Source organism: Crocodylus porosus, unplaced genomic scaffold (assembly GCF_001723895.1).
Source record: "Crocodylus porosus isolate Cpor-Errol unplaced genomic scaffold, CroPor_comp1, whole genome shotgun sequence".
Classification (NCBI taxonomy): Eukaryota; Metazoa; Chordata; order Crocodylia; family Crocodylidae; genus Crocodylus; species Crocodylus porosus.
This window is the reverse complement of record NW_017728943.1, coordinates 23513630-23525841: the sequence shown is the minus strand read 5'-3', so window position 1 is coordinate 23525841 and position 12212 is coordinate 23513630. Positions and strand designations below refer to the sequence as shown.

At 49.1% G+C, this 12212-nt stretch overlaps 2 protein-coding genes across 4 annotated transcripts in view; both read right to left on the bottom strand.

Annotated features, from left to right (window-relative positions):
• Window positions 1-12212, bottom strand: part of PPP2R5D (protein phosphatase 2 regulatory subunit B'delta) — a 1176261-nt gene that overhangs the window by 234022 nt on the left and 930027 nt on the right. The gene's annotated exons all lie outside the window — the stretch shown is intronic.
• The window catches only part of SRF (serum response factor), a 61636-nt gene that overhangs the window by 39883 nt on the left and 9541 nt on the right, over window positions 1-12212 (bottom strand). Inside the window, exon 2 of one of the 3 annotated variants that reach the window (XM_019549007.1) lies at window positions 4694-4703. Coding sequence is in view for 2 of the 3 variants with exons in the window: in XM_019549004.1 (XP_019404549.1) it covers window positions 2294-2332 (39 nt within the window). In the remaining variant the exon portion in view is untranslated. Of the gene's footprint in view, window positions 1-2293; window positions 2369-4693; window positions 4704-12212 lie in introns of those variants that run through there. The other 2 variants (XM_019549004.1, XM_019549005.1) reach the window with 2 other exon arrangements.

Genomic DNA, 12212 nt, shown 5'->3' with positions numbered 1-12212 from the left:
GAGCGCTGCGCTCTGCCCCAACCACCCCCGCGCCACTTTCCCCCATATAAAGCGATACAATGTTGCCTTTTATGGCGAAGCCGCTCCTTATATGGCGAGAGCCGGTGCCTCGCACCCATTGGCCGGTCCCTGGCTGGGCCGCCGCTCCATTGGCGGACAGAGCCCGAGCTGAGCTCCCCATTGGCGGGAGGGCGGGGTGCTATTTGCATACATACCGAGGGCGCCGCGCTCGCTCGCTCCGACGTCATGAGGAGGTTCGGAAAGAAAGGAGGCGCTGTAGGGCGCCGGGCCTCCCTCCCGGGGCCTGCCGGGAAGTCACAGGAGTCCTGCGGGCCGGCGGGGACGAGGATTGATGGGCGCAGGGGAGAGGGGGCACTAGAGCGGGTATGAGCCAAAGGGTGCAGAGAGACCTGGGCAAGCCTAGGAACAGGGGGCAGCCACTTGGCCCTCTGCCCCAGTGCTTCCATTTTAAATGGCTGTGGGACACTGTCTAAACCTCATCTGACAAGGTTTAGATAAAGCACCCTAGTGGCTATTTTTAAACCCACGGAGGTTTATATGTGTGATGAGGCCATGCTGAGGCATTTTAAGTGGAACACGTTTTAAATTAGAATGTGGAGCATCAAGTCCGCTCTGATGCGTCCCTATCAGACTGCAAACCAGCACATGAATAGGCACCTCTTCTTCCTCATCAGGGAGATCCTTTATGTGGGGCCTAGTACTCATTCCCATCTCAGGGACCTTGTTCAGCACTGACCATGGTAGGATCTTAAAAAAGAGAGAGTTAACCAAAGGGAGAACTAACCTTCCATTCTGTATCACCAGGGCCAAAAGCTAAGCTACCTTCCAGAAAGATTTGACAACATGCCACCCTGTGGCAACATGAACAAAGTGGAAACAGGATATAAACCCATCCTGCTGCAAGGCAGCCAAAACCAATAGGAGCTACCAAACAACTCCTTTGGTAGGCGGCTGGTTCTAAAATTCTGCATAAATTAGGGGTCTTTGTCTCAATTATGGCCAGGCAAAAGAAGATGCAACTCATCTTGGCAGTTCCTCTGCAAAGGTTTATACTGGGGTGGGCAATTACTTTGGTTGAAGGTGCACTTAATCAGTTTTGGTGAAGTGCCTAGGGCCACAAAACTTGTCCTGCCTCTTGACAGGTGCCCCACCCCTCATCACTATCTTGGAACCAGAAGTCCCACTTCCAACCCCTGACTTTTGCCACTGGCAGCACCTCTCCTTGCTTCCAGAAGTACTTTTTTTCAGAGGGGGTAGGGTTGCCACTTTGGAACCAGAAAAAAGAAAACCATATACTAAAGATGGAATATCTACTGCAACATTTTATTTTTAATTTCAAAATATATTTTGTCCCAATTTGTGTGCATTTGCATAGTGTGTATACAGGCAATTGCATAATAGCTCAAATTAGATTCTTACTCTTATATTTTGGTGGGGGGGGCGGAAAAACAGGACAGGGAGGTATAGCATATGGTTGGGAGATGGGCATGTGGTGCGGGTTGCGACAGGTAGGAATTCACTGACCAGCACTGTACCACCCACCTACTATGCCTTGACCAAAGATAATTATGTTGGTAATTAGGCAGTAGGTTACTCTTAGAGAACCCCAACTCTCCCATCTGCTCTCCATCAAGGGACTGATGGTTTGCCCCACCTGTTCTCTTCACGGCTCCTCCTCTGCCACCTTCCAATTGGCCTCCAGCCCACTTGTGGCCTCAGGCACTTGAAGGCTTACCTGGACTTAACTCAAGCCCCTGTGCTAATAGGGCCACAACTCAACTCCCTGCCCACAGGGCCTCAACTCATACCCCTCATTCACTGGGCTTCACAACTGCCACCCTCTATTCCACCCCATACTCTGGGGTCAAACACCCCCACAGACTCAGGTGCCACTCAGTCACATGCCTGGCCCACATCTCACTCCCTCTCACCAGGGCCTCAACTCCTCCTCTTACAGGGTCTTCCACTCCTTCAGGCTCAGGTGCTTCTCAAAGCTTTCTTAGCCTCCACTATGTTCCTTCAGGGACTTGCACCCCAATGGGCTCAGGCATCCCCTATGGATGTTTCTGCTGCTGCTACTTCCTCCAATGTTAACACTGTAACCCACCAGGTGGTAGGTGCAGGTGTTTAAGCACCCCAACCCACCTTATACCAGAATGGTCCTCAGACCTAGCATTTAAGCAGCCTTACCCCACCGTAGGCAGGACCACCAAGCCTTCCTGCACACTGCAGTTTTAGGTCATGCCCAGGACCCATGAGGCCTCCCCCTTACCTCTGAGCTGTTATCAGAGCAGCAACTCCCCCAGGACATGTTGTTTCCTCAACATCTAGCAGCAAACTGCTAACTCCAGTTCTTCTGACCTGGGCCTTAAAATGGACACTCATCAGAGCTAGGCCACACCTGCCTGCTGCCTGATCCAGGTCTTAAAGTGGCAGAGCAGTTAAAGTGCTCCAATACCCACCTTCCCTCTTACAACGTTTAGCAGGGAAGGCTTTTCCCTGCTGCTCCCAAAAACAGAACCCCCCCCCCCCCGCAGAGCATTTGATAGTCCTAAAGTGGTGAGCAACCCATTGGTGCTCCATCATAAGCCTCCCATACAGGCACTTCTCCAGCCTGTTATAGCCTACACTTAGTGGTGAGCACCCCCACTGGTACTCTGCTACAGAGGTTATGGTGGTATGCACATGTGGGCCACAGCTTATGGTGCATAGACCCTGCCACCAGCGGCTACAGCAGCAGCAGGCAGTGGGCTTCGGGGCACTCATGGCCTGGAACTCTGCCAAGCCAGAACTCTGCTAGCCTGCAAGGGGAAACACACAGTTTTCCATGTTTTATTCCTTTAAAGGAGAAAATCCACATTTTTCCACAGCAAATGGAAAACCTAGACCCCTGGTGATCAGAGACTACTGAAAGAGGACCTCAGCCACTTAAAACATTGTAAGCCCAGAACAGAAAACAGCAAACTGTCTGGGTAACAGACTGTCCTGCTGTGCCCCTGGTCTGCTTGGAATCCCTTTCCTAAGGCCCCTCGTCTCCCATTCCTGTCTGCATCCCTTCCTAAGCCCTGAGTTTCTGAACTGCTGCTTGTGAACCTGCAATACAGGTGACCTACCTCAATTGTCAAAGACACTGGTCCTCCCCCAGCCCTATGGTTGCTAGACCTCTCATATGTTCTCCCATGTCATTCCAGTGACCCCTGTCTACAGCATAATTACATCAACTGGATAAATATACATCCACCTTTCAAGTCAAATGCCGTATTTCAAACTGAATTGTGTCCTTAGAGAGGTTTTACCAAATATCTGCTCCTAGTTGACTCATGATAGGCGACGCAAAAGCTGATAGTGCTGATGAAACTGCTGCAGAATCAACAGTCTCTGAAGTAAAAAAGGGAACTAACATTGATGCCTCACTGGAAGTCATGTTCAGTGTTACACACTTTAAGTGAGGAGTGAAGGAACATGTGTTTCTACAGAGCAGCCCATGTGGTGATTCAACAAAATATGATCTCAGAGAGGGGTGTTTCTCCAAGATCTGTCCATGAGTGCACGTATCAGTGGTCCAGAATGATTGAGCAACTTACAATTCAGAGAATTCTCACGCTCCATGATGTTTTTCATAATATGTCTTTTGTTTCTTTATAAGATTACCTTCCCTTTCTTGAAGAATGCAGCTCTCAGGGATATGTGATTGAGTTGGAGTCATCAGTGCAGGACATGGGCAGCCAGATCCAGGTGCTGATCAGGGATCAAGATTACCAGGTTGGGGTCAAAGCCATAGTTGGAGAGGACAAGAAGAAACTGAGGGATGAGCTGGGTCAGGAAAACTGGAGGTTAATAAGCAAACAAAGTCAGAAAGCAGGGGGAGGGGGTCAGAGTACAATCTAGAACCAGGAAAGGTCCTGCTGCCCATACATTTCCTGCTCCTGTCTCTGGTCTTTTTAAAGAAGAGAGTCAGGTGATAGGATTCAACCATTTGGATACTAGTGGGTAGGCACTAATAAGGTTTTAGGCAGGCCCCCATCCAGAGGATGCAAGGCTGGGGTAGGCAGCTGTGCTGGTCAAACTAAGACCCTGGGTTGAAGGCTATAGGTCTGACAGCAGTGGACTTACAAGTAATCAAATGCAGAGGTGTTTGTTAATATCTCAGCCAAGCTAAAGGCCAAAGCCAAGTGATGTAGTATGATATGCCAATAACACCTTTTATGGATCATCTGTTCTCTTTAAATAGCCTTCACTGTCTTTACTGAAGCTTCAATGAACCCAATGCTCTGCAGAAAGTGAGGGCTTAAAGTGACATTCTTTGAAAATATTCGGAACAGAGAACCCTTGGATGGTCAAGTTGTGGCCCATTATCAGTGCAACTATTTTCTGGGATTCCCTGTCTTGCAAAGATAGACCTCATATGATAAACAACTATGTTTAAGGAACAGTTTTCAAGACTAGCTAGCTCAAATTAGTGGCAGTTACAATAGAATGTGAAGAGATGCTACTAACCAGTCAGATGAAAGAAGTCACCTTTCTCATGTTGCTTAAGTATTCAAGGAAAGTCAATAGCACTTGCTGTTCCTATTGTTTGTTCTGATTTTGCAGAATCATTGTGCAATGCTAATTTTCCATTTGAGATGAAAGGCCTGGCCACGAGACCTCTTGACAAACACAGGTCCAGCACTTGATGATGCCTTGATGTCCATTACACAGGTTGTGGAGAATTTCAGCCTGCATGCTGGGGAGGGATGATAAGATGACATCTCCTTTACTGGGATTCCATCTTACTCGAAGTTTCATCTCAGAGCTTCCAATGTGATCCCACAGCTCACACCAGGTCATGCTTGCTCCTCTGGGGAACAACTTAATCCAAGAACAAATGGCACAACAGCAACTCCCAGCATCTTAGACAGAATTTTTTTCCAATTCTGTTCAATATAAATACCCAGCCCTCACCTGATTCCAGGCCTGCCAGACCTCAGCAAGGGATCCTCAGTATCAGAATGGCTGTAGTCCAATGAACCCTGGCTAGAGCACAGATACATAGATTAGGTCATTACATATCATTCACCTCCTGGCAGCATGGTAAACTCCTCATGGCAGTGGTCTGTGGCTCAAGCTATCACGGGCAAAGGTACTGAAAAGCCTAAAAATCTTTGACAGGCAAGGTTCTTTGAGTAGATGTGATATCTTTTATTAGACCAACTGAGTAGTTGGAAGAAAGTTCTTAGCAAGCTTTCGGGCACAGTCACCCTTCTTCAGGCACAGGGTCTCTGCTGTTTCATAAATTCATAGATGTTAGGGTCGGAAGGGACCTCAACAGATCATTGAGTTCGACCCCCTGTATAGGCAGGAAAGACTGCTGGGGTCAGATGACCTCTGCTGTTCTGAGACTCCAAAGCTAAAAGTATGGCAGGATGTCAGTGAGAGACTAAATAGGTAGAAATGAGAAAGACAAAAGTTAAAGCAGAGAGGGGAGGGGGAAAAGAGCAAGAAAAAAGGCTAAAGGGAGACATTACAGTGATAGAAACAAAAGGTAAACTTGACCTCTCAACATTCTTCTTTCCCTTCACATTTTCTCCCTTCTCCTCCCTTACTTTTCTGCCCTTTGTCTCCCTGATTTCCTTCTTCATTGAGAGCCTCTTTCTTACCTTGTATTACTACTAGTGTAATGTTCCCCTTTGGCCTTTTTCCCCCTGCTTTCTTCCCCCTCGGTCCCCTGCTTTACCTTTTGTTTCTCCTTTCTACCTATTTATATTTTCACTACATCCTCTCACACTTCAAGCTGTTCTCTCAGAACAGCAGAGACTCCGCATGCCTGAAGAAGGGTAACTGCGCCCGAAAGCTTGCCAAGAATTTTTTCCAACTACTCAGGTGGTCTAATAAAAGATATCACATCTACTTAAAGAACCTTTCCTGCCTATGTCCTTAGACCAACACAGCTACAACCAAAAACTCAGAAATATGAAAATCTTTGAGTAGTGCAGGGCACTGGGGTCTCAACCCTCACCCAGCTTCTAGCTCTACGCTGTTCTCTGTGTCTTGGAAAGAATGGGCAGGTCAGTGTGGATGAAATTTGTCATGGGCTTGTAAGGGAATGAATGTCTCCTCATTCTCCCCTCCAGGCTTAGACACATACTATGAAGCTGATCCTTGAGAGCTACTTTCCTGTTGGAGACCCAGCCCCCTTGCAAGGTGGAGGTGGAAGATGTTTTCTCCAGTTTTTCTGTGGGGCACACAGTGGCTTGATCAAGAATGAAGACTTAGCCCAGAAGGTACTGAGAGCTGAGGGAAGTCTTACCTAATTCTGAGACAACAAAAAGAGTCTCCAGCTGCAGTTGCCACAGCATGTCTGCACACCTCAGTTGTTGCACCTGCAGTAGCAGCACAGTGTTTGTGCATTTGGCTGCTACTACCACAGGGCTGCTCCTGCTGCCAGGGTATAGACTCTGCAGAGGTAGGGGCACCATTCTGTCACCCCTACTCAGCTGGTGCTGATGCCCCTACCACCCATTTCAAGCTTTGCTGCTGACTTACACCTCCAGCTATGAACAGGATCCATGTCCTCTATGGCTTGGTTAGGACTGATGGCACCTGTGGAGGGTGGACAGGCTGCTGTCACTGCCTAACCTTTGAAGGACAGGACCCAATGAAGGATGTGTCCCTTGGCATTGCTTCATACAGTCCCATCCCTGCACCCACCTCTAATTTTGCAGCAGCTGATGGAGAGAGAAAGAGGGCTAAACCATTCTAGGGATACCTGGGCAGAAGAGCTGTTTGATACTTTCCTGACTAGCAATGGTAGCACCATTCTGAGGAGAAGGTACAAAAGCTTAGAGAGAGCCTATAATTATGTAAATAATTAGCTTTGTCTGGAGCAGCTTCCCACCCCTGATGGGGTATTCATGATCAAAGCTGTGCTCTCTATCTTTGTCCTCCTTTCCTTGATCCAGGCTTTGGTAAGTTGGGGTATGGGGATTGCTTTGAAAGCTACTGGGCATGTCTACATCAGGTGTTCACTCTGAAGTTGCCTAATTATCCCTGCAGTAAATGTCTCAGTGTCTACACATGCAGCCCTATTAGGTCACAGGAAACTAATGAATGCAAGTACTATGAAGTCTTTTTGTGGGGAGCAATGCGCATGTAGACACTGTCTCCGTTGGCTGGGGCATAAGGGTACATCAGTGTGGTTAGCTGCTGGCTAGCCCACACTGAAGGACCCTTGTGCCCCAGCCAGCCACACCACATCACGTTGAGCTGTGTTGGAGTGGCCCCAGGCTAGCAGGCTGACCCCCCTGGGGTTGCTCTGATCTGTAAATGTGGTGCTTGGGAGCTATTAACTCCAGCATTGGAGTTTATTGCTACGCATTAATATGCCCATGTAAATGTGTCCATTCATACTACATAGTACCTGGAAAATAAGGTAGTACCAATGCTTCTGCAGTAAGCCAAGCCACCACCAGTTCTCTTGACTACCACTGGCCACCTGCTATCCAGTTAATGCAAACATCTTGAATTATGTCCTGGAGTTCTGCCTGTCCCAGGGTTAGGAAAGTTAGTCCTGGTGAATCACTTGCACTTCCAGTCCCCACATTGTGCTTGCCCAGTGTACATTGCTATATCTTCACCAGTTAATCAGAGTGAGGGCCTGCTACCTAATTCTCAAGAACACAAACTCTCAGCCTCATACCCACCCCCAATCTACCTGAGCTGCTCTGAACCTTGTTCCAAAACCTTTCCACTTAAAGAAGCATCAAGCAGCACCTGCAGCACTGTCTGAGCTTCTTCTGTTAAAGCATACACAGTCCATGTCACGAATGTAGTAGAGCTCATAGTGCTGTCTGAAGTTAAGATTACAGGACACTTCCCATGCTAAAACCTTGGTTTTAGTTGCTTATAGGTTTGCCAATTTTAAAATACTTGGAATCAAACTTCCCATACTGGCTGTTTATGTTAGTCTAGCCGGTGTTTTTATTTTATATCATTTAATTTAATTTTTAAAAGTTTCAGCTAAATACAGTTCAGCTGTGTTTCTGAGAGCAAGACTAGAGGAAATATATTGTATTGCACATGTAAAAGATCTCCTCCTATTTCAGTGAGAAACTCCAGGGCCTCTGTCCTTAACATTTGTAGACAGGCTACCCAGGTATTGACAAGCACCCTTTTTGCAATCTCTGTGAAAATCCAATTAAATTTAACCAAGTTTTAAGTCTGATCTACAATTACACCAATCCCCTGGAGTCCTTCTAGCACTGCATGGTAACATCTCTAATACTCTTCTTGCAAAACAGAAATACTAAAAAACCTGCCAAAAATTAATTTGGAAAGCCACAAGATAGCCGCTTACGTCACCAGGTTTTACTGCCAGAAACCATCTCTGGCAACAAAAAAACCAAAACAGACAAATTAAAAAAAGAGGCCTTTTCCTTTACAAGTCTGGTCAGGATCTCTTCAGTTGGTGGTACAGGACAATGGAGGCATTTGGGGTCTTGAGGGCTTGTCTACACAGGAATGTTTTTCCAGAACAATTTCTGTGTTAACTGTTTAAATGTAACTACCCTGAAGAGCATCTCCACAGTGTTTGATTGCGTCAGGTTGAGCAATTCCCTTTGAATCACTGCAGCCAAACAGTTCTATGGTCATACAGAGTGAGCACATGGCCTTCTGGGCAGACATCCCGTGGTGTGGTGCTCCACTACTGGATAGTGTGACCACCTTTTTAAAATGTAAAGGCAGAGCACATGCCCGGCCACCCCTCACCCCCCAACCCTACACACACACACCAGCGGTATGGCCGGAGCAGAGCCGAGTAGGGAAGGGGCAGGGGCAGATCCACAGGGACAAGGGCGGATGTGGGTTGCCCACTGTGAGCTCAGGGCTCCCCACTCTGCTGCCCTTCCCCCGGTAGCCCCATGCCAGCTGCAGGCCCCTTGCCAGCCCAGCAGCAGTGAGGGGCACAACTCCACTGCCACCCCTGTTGCTGCCAGGTTGACAGGGGTGCCTCACCATGGTGGCATAGGGCTCCAAGGGTGAAGGCAGGAGCATGGGGAGCACTGGCCCACAGAGGGCAGCTCACATGCACTCCCATCCTACACACAAATCTGAGGGGGCACATGCTCCCCATGCCACCCAGCAGTTACCCCAGCCCCTGCTCCATTCCCTCCCTCTCTATAGGGGCCTCTATCTCCCCCACCTTTCTCCCATAGACTTACCTGCAGGGAGCTGCTCTCCATACTGTTCAGCTGTGTTCCCAACCATGTGCAAGTGTGTGTGGGTGTGCACATGTATGTAGCATCTCCTGTATCCCACTCCTAGCAGCCCCTTGCAGGCTGGAACACTGCCAGCCTGCAAGGGGAAACCCACTGTTTCCTGTGGATCCCTGCATGATGCTGCAGATCTGGGACAAATGCTATCCTGGAGTTGTGCAGCACAGAACTATCCCACCCAATCAGGGAAAGGTGGTTACCCTACTACTACACTCTATGCATTCGGGGGGGTGGGGAGAGTTGTGGTGCACAGCAGGATACTTACCAGAAACCACCAGAACCATGGAATTTGGAGCCAGGTTAAAAACTTCCTACAGGTCTTCTCCTGGCACAGTATTCTCTCATCCCATTGTCAAAATGCTTCCCACAGTGAAGAGAACACTGCTAAGCATGGCTGCTGCTCCCATCACTCCCCACTCCAGTTACACTATTGCTGCTGAGGGTCATCATCCTGAGAGTCAATACTGTGAGCTGGCAGTCACACAGCAAGGTGGTTTTGGATGACTTAAGAGACAGCAGAGACAATAGCATAATAGTATGTATGAGGGAAGAAGAGGAGGAGGAAATTAAGCAGTTACTTCTTTGTGGTCCATTTCTTGGTGGAGCACTGCACCTGGGCTCAGCTAACTGCACTAGCAGAAAGGACAGCTGCAGACCTTGAATGACCAGCAGTGGTAGCAGAATATTAAGATATCAAAGGCCACTTTCCTTGAGACCTGGGTTGAGCTTGGCCTGTAGCTATCCTGACAGCACAGCAACACAGGAGCTCCCACATGGTGAGACTTCTGGCCATCATATGGAAAATCAGCACCCCTGACTACCCCATCAGCAGGTTTGGTGATAATAGTGGTAATAATCAGCTCTCAGGGCTGATGTAATGAAAGTCTGCAGTGCACGAAAAGTTATGGATGCATTTGCATAGCTGGGATACTTGAATTATAGTGGGTTTTCCGATAGGACCAATATGCCTATTCCTTGTCTACCCAGTAGGCCTGAGAGTTCATAAGTAAGTAGAAGTATTTCTCCATAAAAACATAGAAAATGAGGGTTGGAAGAAACCTCAGGAGGCCATCTGGTCCAACCCCCAGCTCAAGCTATATTATCTATATCGGGGTGGACAAATACGGCCTGCAGGCTGGATGCAGCCCATGAGGCCATTCTGTCTGGCCTGTGGGGCCCCTAAAAAAGTTAGAAAATTGATATTTATCTGCCCTTGGTTCCCATCAAAAATGACAGGAGCCAAGGGAAGCCCTGACAGGCTCCTGCAACAGTAGGGCCCACCCAGCCCTGCCTCCCTGGGTGCACCACACTCGAAACTCAGATGGGGGTGGGGGAAGAGAAGGGCAAGGGAGGACCCCAGGCAAGGAAGAAGCCCAGAGACAAGCTGAGTGCCAGGAAAAGTGGCCCTTCCCCCGCCTCATGGCTGGTGCTTCCTGCTGCAACCGCTCACAGCCCCTGCAAGTGGCTGCAGCTCATGTGAGCAGCTGTCCTGAGCAGGCACAGGCAGCCCCAAGTGGGCTGCGAGTGGCTACAGTGCAGGGCGCCGGCCATGGGGCAGCCGAGGGGCCGCCTTTCCCCCACTGCACTCAACACCAGCTTGTAACCTGCCCCCACTGCAAGCCTGGGCCTCGCACCAGCTCTGCGCTCACCCATCAGGGCTGCACATAGCTGCAGCAGCTGCTCAGCACAGAGGAAAGCAATCCCCCCACACTTGCCATGCCAAGTAGTGTTTGCCACCATAGCCTCTGTGCTGCCCAGCGCATAAGCTCCATGTAGGCAGCAGCAGTAAACACTGCCTGGCATGGCAAGCAGGGGGGTGCCACTTTCCTTCACGCCGAACAGCAGCAGGGTACAGGGCAGCAGGAGTACAGGGGTCTGGCCAGCAGAGGCTCTATGGAGCTGGGCCTGCTCTCCCCTCTCCCTGCTGGTGCAGCCCAGCCTAGCTCCACAGACCCCTGCCAGCCTGCGCCCTGCTTTGTGCCCCACCAGTGCTAACCCTGGGATATTGGTCCCAAGATGGTGACCAGAGGGTGGGGCATCTGTCAAGGGGCAGGGCACCTGTCAAGGGGTAGGGCTACCCATGCAGCACTCGACAGCTTGCCAGAACTGGGTAAGCAGCCCTCTGCCCAAAATAATTGCCCGCCTCTGATCTATATCATCCCAACTATACCTTCCTAGCCAAGGCTTTATCTAGCTAGGTCTTAAAAGCCTCAAAGGGTGGGGATTCCACCTCTCTGGGTAACCCATTCCAGTGCTGTACTATCCTTGTAATGAGAAAGTTTTTCCTGCTATCTAACCTAAACTTGCTGCACTATAACTTGAGACCATTGCTCCCTGTTCTGTTGTCTGCCACCACTGAGAACAGTCTACCTCCACCTCTTTGTAACCACCCTTCAGATGGCAAGAGGGGATTTTATAAACAGGCAGAAGCAGCCATTGCTGAAGGCTACAAATGGTCATGAACATAAGATCAGGGATGTATGTTTATGGGTGTGTTTATCAGGATTGGCATCTGTCCCCAGCATCTGATGCCTGTGCTTCACAGGTATTACTCAGTAGCAATTCTGTGGGGCTCTTTGGCCCCAATTCTGTCTCTCCACCCTCCTCCTCTCACCCACTGCTGACATTTTCTCCTTTGTTCTTAAAGTTTGTGCAAAATGCTGCAAGAATTAATTCAATAGGCAAATTTTGTTCAGCAGACTTGTCAGGAGGCAACTCCACCATCCCTTCAGCTTTCCAAATGCCCACTCCACTCCCATTTTGTAGATACTTGGGATAGAATGCAGTAGTTTTTGTCTCAGATTCACCTACTGCTGCTCTCCAGACTCCCTCACCTCCTGTCTCTCAGTTTCATAGTTTCATAGTCGGTAGGGTCGGAAGGGACCTGAGCAGATCATCAAATCCAACCCCCTGCCATGGCAGGAAAGAGTACTGGGG